We start from the raw sequence: 20,374 nt of genomic DNA on the forward strand, positions 1-20,374 counted from the left end.
ACAAACCTCTGAAACATTTCCAGTTTGTTCCAGGCTCCAGCACAGACGCACTCTCGCTGCATCACAGAGACGTGTAAAAAGCCTCTTATGGAAGATCCTTGCAATGGATTGCAGGCAGACCACAGAAAAAACTTCTGAACGTCCTCCAGTGTAACCGCACATCTCAAACGACTCGGCTTGCCGCCTTCTTGCCGGTGTTTTCCGTGTGCCGGGGTGAAACACATCCACATGGTTGCCGCCATCCATAGGAGAACAGGGCAGCAACACCCAGCGGCTCCTTAAGGACTTGTCGTCATGTGGGGGATTTTAAAAAACAACAACACAACGTATGAGTCAGTAGTCCGCGCTGGTTGATTTGTTTCAACCCTGCAGGACATGAGGTTTGACATTTCCCAGTCATGAGATCCCTTCTTTCAGCCGGCTATTGCTTTCCTTCCAAGAAAAGAACCTACATGGTTGGATTTTTTGTTCTTTCATTTCCTTTTCCATTTGTGAATCTGCTTAACAAGGTACCCAATATTTAATTAAAAATGGAGCAACGCCCTGAGTTTTGGCTCCTCTCTGGCCCTTTGCTCATGTTAGAAGCGACGATGGTTACAATCTGGAAACCGACCAGCAGGCGAGGAGGGAAGGAGCGAGGTGAGCTCGATGAAGACAGACGAACTCCCACAGCCGTGAATCACTGTGCAGAGCAAAGACGGAGAAGCAGTCCGATCTAAAGATAAATGAAACGCATGGAAAACTTTGGGTTTTGCTTTTTAAAGAAGGAACCGGCTGCTGAGGTTGTAGTGAAACTCCCATACCGCTGTCAGCCGTAATTGTGAAGGCTTGATGGAAGATTTCCATGAGAAACTACACTAAATACAGGCGTGTTCCCTCCTGATGTTTCTTAACATAAAAACGAGGAACCAGCGATTCTGCGTTCGTCCAAAAGCAGAAGCAGAGAGAACCTGACCCAGCGGTTGAAGCTGTATCATAAAGGGCGTCAGGTAGTGAGCACATCTGACGAGTGTCTAGCTGTGTGCCTGAGGTAAAATACTATTATTTGACTTTTTCCATATGATTTTATTTTCAGCACTTTTGAGCTACAAACACACTTGTTGCCAAATGCAGTGGTCTTATTGGTCGAATCTGCTCATTTGGATCAGAAAAATCTGAAAAACTAAACGTATCAAATTCGTGGTTGTGAGCCTCTGCTTTAGTGAGTCCAAAAAACTGTTTTACACGCAAAATGATCAAATGTTACGTGTCTAAAGGCCTTAAAGCAGCTGACGGATAGATGAATGTCTCTACCTGTTCATGTAATGAATAACATCAAACTTCTTTGTGACACATTGCAGGAGCTGTAAAAATCACAACTATTTAAAAGAGAAACTGCTCCACACAACAGTCCAACAGTATAGGACCAAGCAGTTAAATGCACATGCTGTATTTAAACTCTGGACCTCCAAAGGTCCTGAAAAGATTCACGATCTTATCACACGCTTTGAAGAACTGAGGCGCGAGTTTAACCTGTACAGAACTAAAGTTATCAAAAGCTTATCAGCATAATTCTTTCAGCAGGCTGCCACAGACTGAGAGCGTTGGCCTCTTCTGCTTTGAAAAGTTGCTTTTCTTGCTCTTCAGTCATCATTTTTCCTGCGTCTGAACGAGCTCCTTCACAGTCCTCTGCTAGCTGAAGGTTAAAAAGCACTCCGTGCTGCGCTTTCAGGCCTGCAATCTGACGTCCTGGTTGGAATAAGGCCTATTTCTTCGTTTTTCATTCATTTTTTAGCTCATCTAATATTAGCTAAAGCAAGTGCTAAGAGAGGAGTGGGGAAAGCACACCGCAGATGTGTTTACGGCTGAAAACTACACTTATCAAAGTGCCGCGGCTCCTAATGCAAATCCATAACTCATAAACACACTCTCTCCCCGAACATTGTGTTCTTCTGCCACAAGAAAACACACACAAGCCTCACACACACTCTCGCTGATGGTCACGCACAAACACACCTCGCATCTCAGGCACTGGCGCTAATTGCGAGCCGCACAAAAGGAGAAGATGATGCAGAAAAGACGAGAGAAAGGTGTGAATCAGAGCGGCCGTTAAACGCACCCATCAGTGCTCTCCTCCTCCTCCTCTTCGTCCTCTCCTCCTTGTTTTTCCTCCTCCCCTCTTCCTTCTTCTTCCTTTAGGGCCGTTACAAGGAAGGACGGTACGTCCTGCACATCTGACTTGTCTTTTCCAGCTCAGCCTCTGTCACTTTTGGCTCGGCTTTCGCCCCCCCGCCTCCTGTTTTAACCTGATGGGCGTCTCTCTCTCTCTCTCTGCTCCTTTCTCTCTCCTCCCCTCGTCCCTCGTTTGCCCAGTGGTGACATCACAGGGCAGTCTCAGGCATGCAGCCTGTTTATTCTGCAGCCCTCTGCTTTTCCAGGAACCAGCGTCACACACTCTCTCTCTCCTCCCATACCCTCTCTGCTCTCTTTACTTCTAAGGCCAAGGAAAACCCTCCATGCTCGCTTGTAGACACTGATGTCTCTTCCCCCCTCTCGCGCTCACTCGGCGGGCCGTCCCATCTGAACCGGCTCGCATGCCTTTTTTTCCTCATCCGCCCCCTTTTACTTGTAATAACTATCCCCCCCCCCTTGCGGTTTTAATGCTGTGAGCTCGTATTCCCAGCCTGGAATTTGCCTACATTTCCCAAACAAATAAAACCGCAAAATGGTTTCAGGTGAACAGAGTGAGGATCCCAGACGTATTAATGCTGCAGGATCGTAGTTAAATTTGGGATTAATGTTAAACACTTCAATCAATTATATCTCGACCAACTCAGATGAATCTAAAGTGGCTTTTTTTTAAAAAAAATCCCAGCATCTTCATTTTATTTTGAAATTCTGTTCAGAAGAACAGCTGGAGGTGCACGTGAGCTCTCTGCTGCAACATCGCTCTGATGACTACCTGGCTCTCAGCGAGCACAGTGTTTGTCCTTCATGCAAACTGTTCGACTAAACTAAAAATAACTGTCAATAGAAGAGATGTGAATTTGGTATTTACAGCTTCCTGTCCTACAGGCGAGTTTTACATTTACAGCCTGAACGTTTAGCTGAGCTCTGAACAGTAACAGCTACTTTTTATTAGGCATTTTGTGACCAAACGGGTTGACAAAGTCAACAAGAAAAAGTCCATCTTATGACATTTAATGACCGTAAACTATAAAATATATGCTTGTAAAAAGTATTTAAAGTATATTTAGAGGTCGGTTAAACGTTTAAATGATACAATAATATTTTCACACACGTCATCCTGCTGCTCTGGCTGCAGAGGTTTCATTGCGTTATAACAAAAGCGTCTACGGGACGCACAAACTTGGTAAAAGTTAAGTGCAGCAGCTCAGTGCGTAAATGTAAACAGGCTAACTGGGAGGGAAACTACTGACACGTTGGGCCCCAATCACACAGGCCCAGAGTTGGTTGCTGGAGATTTCTGGAAGTTGCTGTGAAATCAAATGCTGACACCAGCCGAAGACCTCATGAGGGAAAACGGAGTAATCTATGACAGGCTGCTACAGTGAAACTGTTCTTTTTTGTTTTGGGCGCTAACAGATTACCCTCGTCACCGGTAGACAAGTGTGTGCCTTGTATGCAAAGCACAGTGACTGACCTCACTCTAGTGCCTGCCAGCAACCTCCAGCAACCAGTTGCCAACCAGTCACTGAACATACAGTTTTCCATCGAAATCGGTGGTTACTACTAGTTTCTAAGCCTGCGGCACTGGGGCTCTAGTAGTCATTTTACAGCATTAATCAGCAACTTTTTGTAACTGATCAGGAAATACAAACTTTCCCAGCAACGTGCCAGATGATCCGTACTGCAGGTCTCACACAGGCCAAGTGAGCAAGCGACCACTTTTTGGAGGTAAAAATGACAAATGCTTGTGTTTGTGTGAATATCCAAATCAATTCAATAAATCAATACAGCTCTCGAGGTTACTGTTTAAAGGTTTTTCAGGTAAAGTGTGAAGTGGAAACACATTAAGTTCTTTTTTAAGCTCCTTTTCATGGAAAAACATGAATGTATGACACAAACTGTGCATATGGAGAATCTTCACATCAGCACTGGGCATAAACAAAGATTTCTCTTCTGCTGAGTCTGCTCGCTCACGCTGTCTTTACTGTGGATGCTTTATTATGTGAATGACTTACATTGGTCAAGGTCAATAAACTGCATACAGAAGATGTTTATTCACAATCTTATTTCGCTTGAATGAACATCAAGGCAGCCTCGCCTTTACACGTCAAACACACGTGACGTGATCTTAACTAAGCGCGAGCGCAGGAGGGGCATACTTCAAAAAAACAAAAACAAAGCAAAAACATTCAGTCAGTGAAAATCCTTTGAGACCGACCTGCTTCTTAAAAAAAGAAAAAGATAAACTCTCGTATCGGCACGTCGCCGTGTACAAGCACTGACGTCAAACACGTACCTCAGTTTACTGATGTTGGCCAGATAGAAGATAATATGAGGGCACTTCCACCAAAACCAAAACACTAACAAACGTGCCGTCTCTGCGCGACCGCAGGGACTTCCAGGCTTCTTGCGCAGCTGTACCTGAATCAGACTTGACAGGAGCGAGGACTCCAGCTCAGTTCCAGTTTGTTTCCTCTTGGATCAGCTTCAGAGAGGAAAGACAACGACGGCTGAAGCCTCAAATCTCTGTTCCCTTTTTCTTCCTTGAAGTTTACACAGAAGATTTCTGAGCATCAACGACAACCTCTCTGACAGCACGTAACCTAAACATTTTTCCCTCTATCATCTAACAACTTTGTCCCCCTTTGCCACCTTCCCTGTCAGCTGTTCCTCTACCCTCCATCCCTGTGTCCCCTATCCTGCAGCCCTATTTTGCGTCCTTACCCGCTCAGCAGCTCCCTCCCTCCCTCCTCTCCACCTTTCTTCCCTCCATCTCTCCGCAACAAATCACAATCTGTTTACAACCCCTCGGGCGCACTCCACAACTCTTCTGGCTCCAATTGCGGATCTATTTATACCAGACAATGCAGAGGGCTGGCGTCTCTGATTTGAGACTCGGATAGCACAGCGTATATCCCACGGTCTGACTCGCTGAGCTCCACACTCATTAGGCTTAATAGATGTCATACTGAGAGCCGAGCGGAGCTGTTTAGAGAAGCAAAATGTGACTGAGGTCGCTCTCTTTTTTATTTTCTGGCGCCGTGCAAAGAGACAAAGAACAGGTTTCACAGTGAGTTTAGCAGCAGGGTGCGACGAGAGGCAACAAGTAGCACATCTGTTGATGATGGAAAATAGCTGCGGTCGCTTTATCGGCCTCTGAGAGCGGGCTGCGTGAACGTCTCTTTTCGTTTTTCTCTCAGTGAGAGCTATCAGAGCAAGACTGGCTCTGAAACGGCCCGGCGACCTCCAAAAAAAGAACAAAGTGAAAAAACACAAACAGACCTCGGGCAAAGTAGGGAAAGGGAACAGGTAAGGCGTGGCGTTGGGGAACGTGTCGAGGTGCAGCAAGTCCTGCTCTTCTGAATGCAAGCCCCGACTTGTCGCCGTCTCAATGACATCACAGAGCGGTCTGCGGCACCGCGGGCTAACAGGAAGGAGACGGCAGAGACACAACATGTGAGATCTAGAGCGGGGCGACGTGTGAAGCCGAGGTGCGGTACGTGCAGAAGTCCTTTGCGACCAGGCTTTAAATTAAGCGTGTCAGACCTCGCTATCTGGGATGACGCACAAATAGAGGATGGTGAGGGCTTCAACGCAAAGATGCGTTCAGTAGAGTAGGTGTGCACTATCAGAGAGAGGTGAGCGCTCTTTGAACTACATCTACTTCTGCAGGGGGAGGAGGGGGAGGAGGGGGAGGGGTTGTCAAATTTGTCAGTTGTCCTTGTTTAGGGCATCAGCTGATGACTCTTTATATCATCAGCTGATTTGTTCGTATTTCAGATCAAGAGAACATTTGTTCTCATACTTCTAATGCTACATTCAATTTAAAGTGACAGCAAAGCAGTCAAACAGGAAGTCGGCCATTTGCATTACTTTCTTTCTTTATTTATAAAAAAAATTTGAATATTATTTTTAGCAACTCCTCTTCAATCTGCAGACATGGAAACCCAGAGGTTGAGAGCAGCAGAACCATTAAACACAAATCAGTAGCAAAAAAAAAAAAAAGGTCGTGAAAGGAGGAGCTGGGGTCCAACACAAGGGGCGAGGTGGGTTGCAAAGCAGCTTGTAGATCCCAGCAGCTACGGGCAGCGTGAAGATACTTAAAAAGTCAACCTCACATGAAATTGACCAAACAGAGCACAGCACACCACCAGCTGGTCTGACGTGACTGTGGATGAGCTCGACTTTGAGGCCTGCCCAAGCTAACGCCGTGCAGCGATGTCATTTTTTGATCGAATGATCTGCCGACTATTTTATTCTTCAATTTATTCCTTGGACTAGAGAATGTCTGAAAGCAGTGCCACTTTTTTTCTCAATTCCACTTTTCAAACGTGCCTGATATGTCTAACTAGCACTTCAAAACCTCCAAGCAGTCGGTTTAGCATTACATAAGATATGTCAGCATCCTAACAAACAAGAAGCTGGCACCAGAGTCTGCGGCTAAATTACGACATCTCTGCTTTGAGCTTCTGCAGATTTGCAGGAAACGTAATTTATTCCGATAAAAAACAAACAAACACAACGCTGGTGAAAAAAATGGACCTGCGCAGCTGCGTGCAGGTGCACCGACCAGAGCTTTGCACTGTGTGCTAAGATGCAACCACCAGCATCTGGTTACATTAGGATCACATGACAAAAGCAGCTTTAATGATGCAGCGATGTAGATGCTAAGATTTCCCGCAGCTCTCGCTTCTCAGGAGAAAGAACCGAACGGTCCGGGGTCACACCAAAGCGGAGGGCCCCGAGCCGCTCTGTATCCAAGACAACAGATTTGGAGAATATCTGATGAAGTCACTCCGGCAGATTTCAATATTTTATCAGTGCAGCCGGAAGGCGCGCAGAAAACAACCCCAGCAGAGAGAGCGCGTGAAGCCCGTGAAAGACCAAGACGCTTAGGGTCGAACCAAAGATGAAACTTTGCTGTTTGCTCCCCTGAAGCAACAGGCTGTTCGAGCTTACAGCACTTCTTCATCGCTGCTCTGGGAGAGCCGTGGAAAGAGCAGCAGGGGAGGAAATTTATGAATCAGCCTTTTGCCATTTTTGTTTTCTTTTGTAACTATTTTTCAACCACGACAATCCAAATTGTTCTGCGCTAGAAGCATTAGAAGCGCCCTCATTACTGAATTAGATAATGCATTATGCATATATTACCTCAGACTCATTTCTCCTTCAGATTACCTCATCTCTCCATCTGTGCCCCTTTCACTTCTGTACTCTGGCCTCCCTCTGCGCTGCTCCATCTCTCCTCTGTCCTCTCGCTGCTATGAACTCTCCACGCTTGTATGCTGCTAATAAAAACTTGGCGATTTGAGCATACTCGGGGTGGCGGGGTTCACAGGAAGTGGTGTGATTTGTTTGGGGGAGATGAAACTGTGTGGAATAGTTTGTTTTGGTGTAGTTTCACGTGAGCTCGCAAACACACTGCTGGATTGTCATTCAGCAAAAAAAAAACAAGAAAAAGGAAAAACAAACGGCACGCTGACACACCAGCGTAAATAAAAACGCCGTCAACCTTCAGTCGGACAAAGTGCAGAGACATCTCTGACGTGATGGCACTTCACAAACGGCACGACAATTTATGACATCCCAGGAGAAACAAACACGCATGCAAAGTCACACAGGATGTGGTTAATAGTGAAATCACGTCTGTTCACACACACACACTCTGGTTTATAGAAGCTCACACACACATACACGTGCACCCAAACAAACATCCAGAGTGTCCAACCTGTTGGGATGTGGTTGAGCGCCGATGTCTTCAGGACCTCGAGCGGCTGCTCCTTTCCCAGGATTCCCTCTGTGGGAGAGAGAGAACACTCCGCTTCAAATATGGTCCGCAACATTGAGACAAGCTTCCAGCGACAAACCTAATCGGGCAGTTTTTTAAAAGAAAAAAAAGAAACAGAGCCACAGTGCAAACAAGCGGGCTTCAGGTCATCTGCGCTGCGGCCAGCGCGTGCAGCGGCAACGGTACCGACACCTGAGCGCGTTCCATTGGCCGGAGAGAGAAAGCGAGTGGTGAATGCGCGGAGGGTCTTCGCGACCGCGGGGGTGCTCGGAAAAGCTCTGAGGGGACGCCGAGGGGCGCGCGAGTTCGGCGTGCGAGAGGAGAGGAGTTGGGGCTCGACTGATGCTGCCTGTGCTCAGCATAGCAAATGTGGCTGGCAGCAAGCAGCGGCGGCAGAGAGGGATGAGGGGGATGGTGGTGGCGGGGAGGTGGGGGGAGCGATGGAGAGGAGGAGAGGGAGGGAGGGAGGGAGAGAGGTAAAAATAGCTCACCCTTTTGTGTGTAACGGCACATGCAGGAGCACACACAGGCACACACACACAACGCACATGCATACAGACACAAAGACACTCCTCTAATGTGCATGCGTGTATGTGTGTGTCTGTGTGTGTGTCTGTGTGTGTGTAGGCTGTAATTATAGTGGCAACATGAAAAGGCTTTTGTAGCTGCCGAGCCCTGGGAAGACATGGCTATAAAAAGCAGAGCCACGGAGAAGGGTAGTGGTGGAGGAGGAGGATGCATCAGGGGATGGAGGGGGTAAGAGGGGAGAGAGGTAGAGGGAAGCAGGGATGATGAGGCGATGGAAAGATGGAGGAAAAAGCAACGAAACGGCGAAACGAGAAAAAAAAAAAACACTGACATTGAAATAGTGCATGCATTGCAACCGCACACAAACCTGCGACTACTGCTGCTGCATCCATCCTCTATATGTGTGTGTATTCATAGTAAACACGAGCACCTGAGCCATCTGTGTATAAATACATTTACATCTAAAAATCCTGAGCACAAGGCTCAAAAACATCTGAGGGGCACAAATATGCAATTATTCCTTTTGGACGCGAGATGAAAATCCATGTAAAATCCCTCCGGAGGCATCAAAAAGAAAAAAAAGGAGAGGGAAACGGGCGAGCGTCTCGCTGTGCGTGATCTATTTCTGGAATTCTCTCTGGACCAGACGGGCACATACACACAGACGCACGCTCTTAATTAGCCTTGAAGCTGCAGGGATGCGTTTTGCGCTGATTATGTACGTGCATTCGTCTCGCGCCACCTTGCGCGAATTGATGCACCAGTACCCCCGAACCCTCCACCTTCAACCACCCTGTCCCCCCAACAAGTGAGGGCTTGGGCGTGGGCTTGAGTGTCACATTTGGCCCTGTTGAAACACATCTACACACACAGGTGACATTCAAATTCAAACTCCTGCAGACTTTATGTAAAGAGCGAGGAAATATTACAAGGTGGTCAAAGCCTCTCCAAAAACAAACCCGTCCGCATCGGTGAGAGCCGATATCCCCTGACGTTCCTATTCAAATGAAACGCACGCTGCTGCATTTTGCAATGGAAATGAGGTGCATCTGCCTGTGCATGACACCTGTGGCTTGGAGTAATTCTACGCCCTGCTTTTGCACAAATTGCTGGTGGGAGCTTTACATCTCCGACTTTTAAGTGTGGGGAATTGGTGGAGGGGTGCGCGTGTCGTTGTCTGTGGTTAGTTAGACAAAGCGTATAAGCTTTCAGCCCCAAACCGCAGGGTTGATACCCGACACTCACGTGGGGAGGAGGGAGCATAGGTGTGTGCTGGAGCACTGAAGAGGGAGAGTGGGACACACAGCAGTCGGAGCAACGTAATGAAGCGATAACCCGCCAAAGTAGTGCCCTATACCTTGGCGACAGGATCCATCAATCTTAAATGTAGCCTAGTTACACAGCAGAGCCCCCCCCCCAACACCTCAATGTAGCTCCTTCATATCTCCCTTTCTCCATTCCTCTCCATCCTTCAGTTCCACTGGGTAAGAATCGGGAGACAGGGAGCCATAAATAGCTTCTTCTACCCTCAGGCAGAGAGTTAGTCGACTCAACTTAGCGTAGCTGCATCAAAAATATGTTGTCATAGGGAATATAAATGGGTGGGGAGGGGGGGGGGGGTGCAGGACTAACAAGCTTAGCAAAATGGTGAAGGGGCTCCGTCCGCCGCATCTCCCAGGAGAGACAAGAGGCAAACTTGACCCGGTCCTGGCAACGAGAGCATACTGTATGTTGACAGAGGCCTTTGTTATGCGGGAGAAAAGAGAATGAGACGTTTGTCTGCGCCGCTGTGGCATTTACAAAGCGAGACAGTGACTGAGAAAGAGAGGAAGGATGCTCCGGCCCTCATTACATGCAGCGCACTTCCGTTCTGGCTGCTCTGTCCAGGGTGACTCCAGCGAGCAAGGTGAACCCGACAGGAACAATACGATTAATCAAACACGCCTCTCCTTGAAGAGGCTTTTTCCTCTGGGTCGCAGATTCGCTTCCCAAGGGCACCGGCTGACGTCAGGGACCCCGATAAAAAGAGAATGAGTGACCCCTGCGTGAGCCCCGGCCAAGTTTGCGTCCTGCGGACGGTCAGAAAACAACCATCTGACCTTTCGTTTCAAGCTGGAAGACTCGGGAAAAACAAGGTGGTCACACATCTTACATTTAATAGAAAAATCAGAAATGAGTTGGAAATTGGTCATTACGCTGCAGACGCGTGTCCAAAACGCTGTTTTGCTGTGTAACCATAAGGGCTTACATGTGACTTACTTACGTGTGAGATAATATGTTCAAAAAAGCCGCACATTTAAGATAACGCAGCTGATTTAGAGAAAACCACCAACACCACACGGTGAAGAACAACTGGTTTGCTTGCATCATAGCAAATAGCCCAGGCCAATTTGACTTCCACAGCAGTCAAAATCTTGAATACTTGAAGTCATGTTCAGTACGTGCAGGCCTGAATTCACTGTGCACCAAAAGCAAACAATGCCACAACATTCAATAGAGGGTTGTGACAACGGGCCTGTTGCCACTGCACACAACTGTACAAGAGCGGTCCCATAAATTGGCCCTTTCACACTCCGTTTCGACTGTGGCGCATAATAATGATATTTGCCACTTCCTTCGACTATGATCTCAAATATGAGAGTGCCAAATGTGCATTCATAACACAACCTGGTTGGAACCAAGACAGCTGCCGGATTGCTGCTTGCTGTACTTTTACGATGTTTGAATCTGCAGCGTTTACCAAGCAGTAAAAGCATTCAGGGGATCAGTAATGCACGTGCACCTTTCACATCTGTGAAGGCACCATTAATGCTGAATGATATAAATATAAGTTTTGGGGTATTTTAAAACAGAAAGGCCTCATCACTTCAGCAACATGTTTTACAACAGCATGGCTCGATTCACCCCAACATACATACTAAATCTACTGTGCAGTGAGGCAAAGCGACACAAACAGAGCTGCAATCGACTTAAAAATCAACTTCAGCGAAAAATCCAGCCAACGCTGCTTTATGAAAATATGGAAGACAATTAGAGCATCTTAAAAAATGGGGTGTATATTCCCCCAAAATAAAAAGACATTTTAAATAGAAGTAAAACTTCGTATTTTTCTGTTTTTGAATTCTTAGTTTTTTCTCAGAAATTCAGAATTCTGACATTTTCAGAAAAAAGTCATAAGTCAGACTTTTTTTTCTGAATTCTGACTTTTTCTGAGAATAACCTTTTCTCCGACATTATTCTCAGAATTCTGACTTTCTGGGGAAAAAAACCTCCCAAAGAATTCTGAGGTAAGAATTTTGACTTTTCTCTCAGAGTTGTGAGAAACAAAACACACAAAAAAATCTCAAGCACAGGCTTTTGTTCAGTGGCCCTAATCCTCTTCCGTACAAATCCCTATCAACTGGGATTCTCCTGATGCCAGTGATAAGCTTTTTGATATCATTTGAGAGCAGCTGTATGGTTGTATGGAGCTGCATGGTTCAACTTTACATTTATGGAGCCAAAAAGCCTGAAACAAAACAAAACGAGAAAGCTTGCAGAAAAGTGAGAGCTTCCCAATAAGTTATGAACATATGTTAAAACTCTGTAACTTGATTCCAGCGTTCGTCGAGCACGTCGTCGTCCTGCTGGCTGTTGAAGGCAAAAAGAGTTTCCAAAGTTTGCGCTGTTATTCGTTTATTTGGTGACAACAAAAGCAGACATTAGCCCGAATTAACCCACAAAACCTGAAAAGTGCAAATTATTTCAACTGACAGCGATCTTGCGTCCATCTTTAATATTCTCTACTTAATGGGCAGCCATGATGGTTGCTAGGAGATTTGTGATGCAACCGTAAAGCTTTGCTCGCTGGGCCTTACAACAGCAAACACCCACAGCATCAGAGCTCGCAGTTGCTCCGCACCTACCGTGCACGCACATCTCGACTCTTTAAGCGCTCGTGTGCTTCGAGTTCCGACAAAGATGATGCGTTGATCCTCTTGCGTAACCGTAGTATTTCCTTGATGCCCTGGCCAGACATTTGTGCTTCGTGTCAAGCACTGTGGAGCACCATGTCAAAAGGCACAAGGATTGGGCTCCCAGGCAGCAGTGTAAACCGTAATTGCCGCTGACAGCATGCTGGCAGAACACAGTGTATCCCGTTTCTCAGCTGGGACTAGACAAAAGACGCGGGGACAAAAGATGCGTCCCTTCATTAGCTCATGTTCGCTCTGCGCTGTCTTTGTCCTGCCACCAATTAAAACCGCAGCTTTTCTCATATGCTGAGACATCATCCTGCATAAATAGCATGTTTTAGGTGTTATTATTATTTTGGAGGGAGGACAAGCATGGCTGCAGCAGCAGGATGCTGGTGAGGACACGGTGAACCTTTTGCATCCAGGCGAGTCAGACGCTGCACAAGAAACCCCCTGGGTTTGTCCTGGGATGGGACTCTCATGTTCAGCCAAGTTGGTGGCGCATGGGAGGACAGCGCTGACAAACCGTCTGGCTGGCAGCAGCCTCATCTGTGTTCACCGGGTTCAGCGAGAGAGAGAGAGGGTGCGGCATTTGTGGGAACACGCCGCTGAAGTGCATTTTGCAATCTGCCACAATTTTGTAATTGGGTTTTGGAGGGGCAGAAAACAACATGTCAGCACAAGTGGACGGCCAGGCAAACGTGACAATGAGGCTCGAAATTACCCTCGATGAGGCTCATGCACCTAGCACAATGACCACCCGCACAAAAGAGCCAGCGGTCGTGTCACGCATGCACTCGCCCCGTGCTCCATTTTTAGCCGCACGGCAACAAAGCGCTCAATCACGGCGAGGAGAATCTACACGGGAGACCAAAAATAATGATCGTTTGTTCGCCGTGCTTGCACGTGCACATCTCTTCTGTGTGTGTGCTTCTAAAAATAGACTCGGGGATAAGCCGGGCCCTCTTCATTGCAGTGAAAGCTTTTAACCCTTTCACCTCTGGATTTGAGCAGAGACTGCGTGCATTTGGAGGAAGAGGCTGGACAGAGGTCAGTGAAAGCAGAAGGGGGAAATAGAGTTAGAGGAAAAAATGCATTTAATGCATGAAACACCTTTAAACTTTGGTCAGCTGCTGCAAGTGGCTTTCACTTTACTTGAAACTCCTGATATGAGCTTCCTCTATTTCAGTGCATCTCAGCAGCCAACTACAGCTTTACTGTAGCAGCTCTGATGGACCAGTGAGGAAACACTGTCATACTTATGTGTGCTTCACTTTCCTCAGTTTCTCTTGTAATAGGATGAAGGAAAAAAAAGGTTTCTTTTTCACTTTTTCCATTTACTAGTTGGGACAAGCCACCGAACTTCCAGTCCCAACCCCATTCCTTAAATCTCTATGCTGCCGCTTCCCCAATAATAGTATCTGGTAGGTGTAATAAAAAGCAAATCTATAATATAGACGTATAGCCATCCAGAGATCTGTGTGCATGCCTGTACTGTGGTGGTTGTCAAGGCAAGGGTAAATGCTTCTCAGAGCAGCAACCTGTCAAAATAATAAAGGGAGGGGGAGGGGGGGGGCCTTAATTTTTAAGTAGAAACGAAAGGTAATAAATCACCTTTCTGGCCCTGCCATGTGCGATAAGGCAAACTACAAGACTGTCAGCAGCAGGGCGACAGTGCGGGAGCCTGAGTTTTTTATTAAAGCCTGCCTTAATAAACTTGCAAAATTAGTTTTTGGTCACGACAACAATTACCTAGAAAGTATGAGGCTACGTGTCTGGGGATGTATTTTTTTCAGCACTTTAGATAGGACTGAGAGGAGAAGCAGTGACAACACAAGTCGCAATGCTGAGGATGCAAGTGTGTGATGGACCCCTGGGAAGGTGATGTCAGTGAAAACTGCATGGATACACACTTGTACTGTACAGCAAGTTACAGTGGTTTGGGTCTCTTGAGTCAGATTTACCACAAGCAGCACGAGGGGGGAAAACCCTGCACCACGGGTAAATGCATGTGCGTGTCTGTCTATGCTTGACGTCAGCAGAGGTCCCACGGCATACCTGCGAAAATTCCCCACAGGCCTGATAGTAAAGGTGATAGTAAACACACGACGAGGTTCTGGAGCAGAACTCTTAAACTAAGACAAAGTGTAAACCTTGTGAAGACCATGTTTAGGTGGAAACTAGCGAGCTAGCTTCCTGCTAACTTCTAACTCTGTTTAATTTAATAAATCCTGTTTCATGGATGTTAAACTTAATTGTTACACCTGGTAAAGCAGCAACGCTGATCGTTTTATTGCAGATGAAAGAATTTAGACAGTTTTTAACTCTCGGTGATGCCGCAGTGTTCGTTTGACTTTGGGACCTGAAGCAGACGGAGTTTAGGACAGTGTTGCCCACTCCTCAGTAAGGAAAATCGCTATTGGCTGTCCTGCAAGTCGCTAAAAGTCGCTAAATGACGTCATCGCCTAATTTGCATAATTGGTAATGCTAATGTAATTGTAACCTACGCTGTGGGAGAGAGAAATAACATCGTGGAAGAGACAGTAAAAAACTTCCTAAATGCAGTTAGAATTTATTTAGAACTACAAATTAAATTTCTTTTAGTGATTATTGTTTTTGGCTTTTTTGGTTTGTTTTGTTTTTTGTTCCAACCCTGCTCCTTTACCCGGGCTTGGTGTGATGCATCGGCCACACAGGGGGAAATTAGTCCATTTTTTACTTTATTAGTTTGCTTTGCAGTTTTCTTCATTAATCATTTGGTTAAACCTAGCACTGGTATTATGAGGCGCGCACATAGCAACATTGTGTGTTTCTCTTTCTTTGAGTTACCTGGGTTTGGGCGGTGGCTGTTTCCTGTCTGGGCAAAAGGCGTGGCTGAGGACTCTGGGAACAAAATGCCTGCTCAGCAGGACCAACCATGGGCTTACCAGGAGCAGGGGTGTTTTAGGTTTAGTTAGGTTATTCTGTGCTTAGTTAATATTAGTGTGTTTTTATTTTCCCCCTATTGTGTGTAAATGGTTTGGCCAAATCATTATAAAAGCTACTCTCATGTGTCTTTGTAATTAGGTCAGTTTGTGAGTTGTGTCTCACTTTGTTTTGTTTAAGTGTCTGGAAATTACTTTTCGTAGAGTTCTATTTAGTTGACCTCTTTTATGGGCCTGCTAAGTATGGTTTTGAATGTTGTTAGTTTTGGACTTTGAGGGTTAAAATAAAGAAAAACCTTTTTGAAGACACTTTTTCGCCTGTGTCCTCTTTGCTTTGGCTGCTTGGTCCCTCACACTTTGATCGGCAAACGTGACCCAAAATAGGCACTCTGGTGGAGTTGCTTTGTGTGTGTGCTTATAAGTAGTTTTAAACCTTGTGATCCACAAAACAGCATACGAGTAAAAGAAGAACTGACTGCGTTACAGTCAGTGCGGAGCAGCGGCTTCGCTCATGCGCAATTCATTTGCAGTTTGGACGCACAGGCGTGAACATCTGCTGCCCTGATAGCAGCGGGGGGAGGACTATCCTCCGCCCGTGAGCGCTTTGGCACGGGTGCGGTGCCCACGGCAGCACCGCTGCTTGTGAGAGTAAGAGCGATACGCGCGTTCATGTCAAAAAGTCGTCATAAATAAGTCTCCAGTAACACCAGAAAAAGTCGCCAGATTTGTCGCTAGTCGCTTTTTAGAAAAAAGTCGTTAAGGGGTCTGAAAACTCGCTAAATATAGCGACAAAGTCGCAAAGTTGGCAACACTGGGTTAGGACCCAGATTACTCCGCGAGGCTCCTGACTACGGTAGCTGTAATGCTCCAACAATGCACCTAGCAGTGCGCATTCATAGCTTACCAAAGTCGTACTAAAACATTTGACATATTGCTGCACGCCGTGTGCTACGTGAAATCGGTTCGAGGTCAGTAAGCACAACCATAATTCATAGATAAGGCACACTGTCGATGTTTCAGAAACTTAAAGGATTTTAAGTGTGTCCTATAGTGTGTAAAAAAATGTTATACAGAAGAAAAGAAGATATTGCGAAATATATTGTCACCGCTCATGCTTCAAATTATACCGTGATATGGATTTTAGGCCATCTCGCACAGCCCTAGTTTCTAGCTACACAAGGCAATTTTATTTGAAGTCCCTGTGTGTGAATAACCATGTTTATCCATTATATTTGCCCTCATTAACCTGCTGCCTTTCACTTATTACAGCACAACAAGGATGACTCACTTCTATATGGATTCGATACCCACTGCACTGCACAGCAAACACCTTCAGCCACCCCACATAAACCCCCCCCCCCAAAAAAAAACCCCCCAAAGATAAAAGAGAGTGTGGCTCCTGGGAAGCAAAATGCAAAGCGCTCTTGAGCAATAGTTCTCAGCCACTTAACACTGGCCTATGAATCATTCAAGCATAGCCACCTAACCCACGGGATGAACCAGTTCTGTGAATCTATAAAAAAATTCCAAAGATGAACCAGTTTTTATACGTTTGGCATCCACAAGTCTGCTTGTGTCCCTGTGACATAACTTTTGGCATTGAACAGTGAGCGCAAGGGTCTGCACAGACCTGCCTAATTTTTTGTGCTCGCGCAGACTCATTGCAGAGAATTCACATTACAGCAACTACAGTGGATGCAAAAGTATTCGGCCCCTTGAACTTTCCCACATTTTGTCACATTACAGCCACAAACATGAATCAATTTATTGGAATTCCAGTGAAAGACCAACACAAAGTGGTGCACACGTGAGAAGTGGAACGAAAATCATACATGACTCCAAACATTTTTTACAAATAAATAACTGCAAAGTGGGGTGTGCGTAACTTTTGACTTGCCGTTCCCGATTTCGTCTGAGTACAATCCAGACGTAACACAGTTTGGCAGACATAAAATAGTATTTTGCAAACAAGGTGATTTCCAAAGAGTTGGCACCCAAAGAGTTGCCATATCTCAGCACAGTTTGCAGAGTGTCCTCAAACAATCTGAGGAAATTGGACAAATGGAAGACATACAACTACCTAGAGAAGTCATGTCGTTAAGAAATAGGAAAAAGTCTAGCAAACACCTGGTTCAGGACCTAAGAGATATATCTGAACCTTCAGCTGACCCATCTACTGTTCACTGAAGCTTCATCAGAAATGGCCTCAGTGGAAGGGTGGCTGTCAACAAGCCATTCTTTAGAGAGGAAAACACAGAAAAGAATGAAGTGTGTCAGATTACAGAAGAACTGGACTGACAACAAGTGGCAACAGGTCTGATGGAGTGATGAACCCAAATTTGGTCTCTGGTTCATGTCAATGTAAATATGTATCTCAAGTCATCACAATGGATGCTCTGGCAGGGTTTGGCGCCACATTTCAGTCAGTGTTGGGGATCCTGACAAAATTGATTTAATCATGAACACAGAAAAGTACCATCAATGATTCCACTCAGTAAAAGTAAACCTGGATAGAAATAGACACGGTGCAACACTATCAGCCATGGACTGGCCTCCCCAGAGCCTGGACATCAACATTATTGAAGTAGTGTGGGATCATCATGGCAGAGAACAGGTCAAAAGGCAAAAACATCCAAAGAAGGAGAAAATTATTGTAGAAAAGATGTCCTGGAGAACTATTCTTGAAGACGACCTAAAGAAATTACAAGAAAGCTAGCTTTGGGTTCAGGCAGTGCGGAAGAATAAAGGTGGCTAAAACGAATATTGACTTTCAAGCTCATTAGAACTGCAAACTCTGTTGCCTTATACACTGTATTTTCATCTGTGTTAGGAAATGTTTCAATAAATCATTGTACCTAAAGAGTTTTTGAGACTTTTGTCAAGAAAAAAAACTAACATTTTAGCTAACGTCCTTAAGCTTTGCTACAATACAAACTCAACACTGTAACCATGTTAAAAAGTCCCAGTATTTCACTTGTCAGAGACCCTTCATTTCTTAACAGGGCTTTTATTATGAAATGTTTTCATGCATCTAAAATAGCTGTCTTTTACCTGTTTGTGCTGACCACCTCCTCGGCCACATTCACAGGACTTCTGTTAAAATTTGGCTCTGTGTTTATACTTGTAGAGTTTGAAACACATTTAATGGAAACCAAACTAACCACCTATTTAACTCAACCTCGGCAATGCTCCACAAAACCTAATACATCAGCCACGGAACAATATTTAATCAGAATTGGTCAAAATTTTAAACTGTCACTATCTGAAATAATGAAATCAAAGAAATCTTTAATTCGTCATTTTTAAACATGAGAGCAAGTAGTATGCTGATGAGCTGTCCACAGAAAATATTACAACATCCTGTTTCCTGTGATTACTAATAATATAAATTTCTTGTCATCCAAAATCTTAGTAATTCAGTAAACACGGAAGCTCAGCAGAAACATGGCTGACATATAGAGAGCTGGGCCTGAGCACTTGCTTCCATCTCATCTCTTGGCTTCAGTAGAATTCACATGATTTGATGTGGTTATGCTACTCAGATATTAAAATGTTTTAAATTATACATGTATTAATCTTCTAAGTTCAAAAGTTCAAAGGAACAAGAGAGATGAAAGAAAATTGGATTATGAAGTTGTTTCTTCTTCCTAACCCTTGTTCCTTGTCTGGAAGGCAGAAGTCAGTACTGCATGTAAAAATGGCTTTATAAATCTAATATGAAGTCTGTAAGCTAAAACTAATGCAATGTAATACAGCCTAGCAATAAATCCTACTTTTGTGGAGGTTATAGTGTTCCCCTTTTTTCAAAAATGTTTTAGAGATGCTGAATCAACTTTATGATCATGACAAATGATGTCGTTTGTGGTGGTATGGAAATAAACTTTATTATGTAGAGAAACTATTGCATCTCTGTTGCCCAGTTGGCAAAACCTTACATCTTTCTCCATTTCTGATATAGTACTCCACCACTAAAAACAGTCTCTTGAAAACATGTGGCCATACAAGTCACCATATACTGTAGATCTTGATTTAAGATACTGGTTCATGGTTCCATATGTTGAAAATGTGTTTTTATTGGAGTCTGGTGCTTTTTATCCATCCATCCATCTTCTACCGCTTAGCTGTCCTGGAAAGCCGTCTCAGAAGAGAAGCTCAGACCTTCCTCTCCACAGGCAGCTGAGAGCTATAATCTCTCCAGAGTGTCCTGGATCTGCCTTAGGGCGTCTTCCTGGATGGACATGTTTAAAATACCTCTCCTAGGATGCCTCCAGAAGGCATTCGACTCAAATACCTCAACCACCATTTTAATTTCTCTAGCACCCCTGAAACTAGAGAGCCACCCAGCTTTACAACCCATTAAGAATATTTTTCACAGTATTAACACTGGATAACTTATCATTACTGAGATAAAAGAAACCTTCGCCAAACAAAGCCTCACCATCAATATCTTGGTCTTTTGAAACTGCCTGTGACGAGGAAGGGGTGTGTCTGACTTCACTGGCTAATGCTCATTAGTAAAAGATAAGACCCAACCATCGCTACCTGTTATGATGGGCTGCTATTAGCTATTTATAAATATTTCGGTATCAAATAATTTTCATTTACTGGCCGATGTATGACAATTAAAAAACAAAGGGGAGACAGCACAAACATGCTTCATTCACTTTAGGAGTGTTGATGTCGCATAGTTTGGCCACCAGGGGGCACACTGCAACCTCTGTGTTGGTAACAAATACGTTTGGAAAAAACAAACAATCAGCAGCCGATATATCTGATAGTTAAAATTCCTGCACCCATCATGAGTTACAATTAACAAACCTCCTTTCTGACGCTGCAAATGACCAAAATTTATAAATGAACGTCGTCTTTATTCCAACATAACTTCAAGCTAGCGGCTAAAGTCATAGAGTCATCGGGAAAGTGTTTGTGGGGATTACAGAAGCAAGAGAGCCGAGGGCTGTTTTCCCATAGAGCTCTACACAACCAGAGGAATCACCCCCTGCTGGCTATTA

The 20,374-nt window shown here is 45.0% G+C and overlaps 1 protein-coding gene across 10 annotated transcripts in view; it reads right to left on the minus strand.

Annotated features, from left to right (window-relative positions):
* The window catches only part of LOC102312396 (histone deacetylase 4), an 84,563-nt gene that overhangs the window by 52,424 nt on the left and 11,765 nt on the right, over nt 1-20,374 (minus strand). For 2 of the 10 annotated variants that reach the window (XM_005945501.3, XM_042212816.1), the window contains exon 3: nt 7,898-7,966. The exons of 1 other annotated variant lie outside the window; for it this stretch is intronic. In XM_005945501.3, coding sequence (XP_005945563.1) covers nt 7,898-7,966 — 69 coding nt within the window. Of the gene's footprint in view, nt 1-6; nt 8,316-8,852; nt 14,640-20,374 lie in introns of those variants that run through there. 7 more of the 10 variants (XM_042212815.1, XM_042212820.1, XM_042212817.1 and 4 more) reach the window with 7 other exon arrangements.

This window comes from Haplochromis burtoni, unplaced genomic scaffold (assembly GCF_018398535.1).
Source record: "Haplochromis burtoni strain Fernald_Lab_line unplaced genomic scaffold, NCSU_Asbu1 Contig_394, whole genome shotgun sequence".
NCBI classification, from domain to species: Eukaryota; Metazoa; Chordata; class Actinopteri; order Cichliformes; family Cichlidae; genus Haplochromis; species Haplochromis burtoni.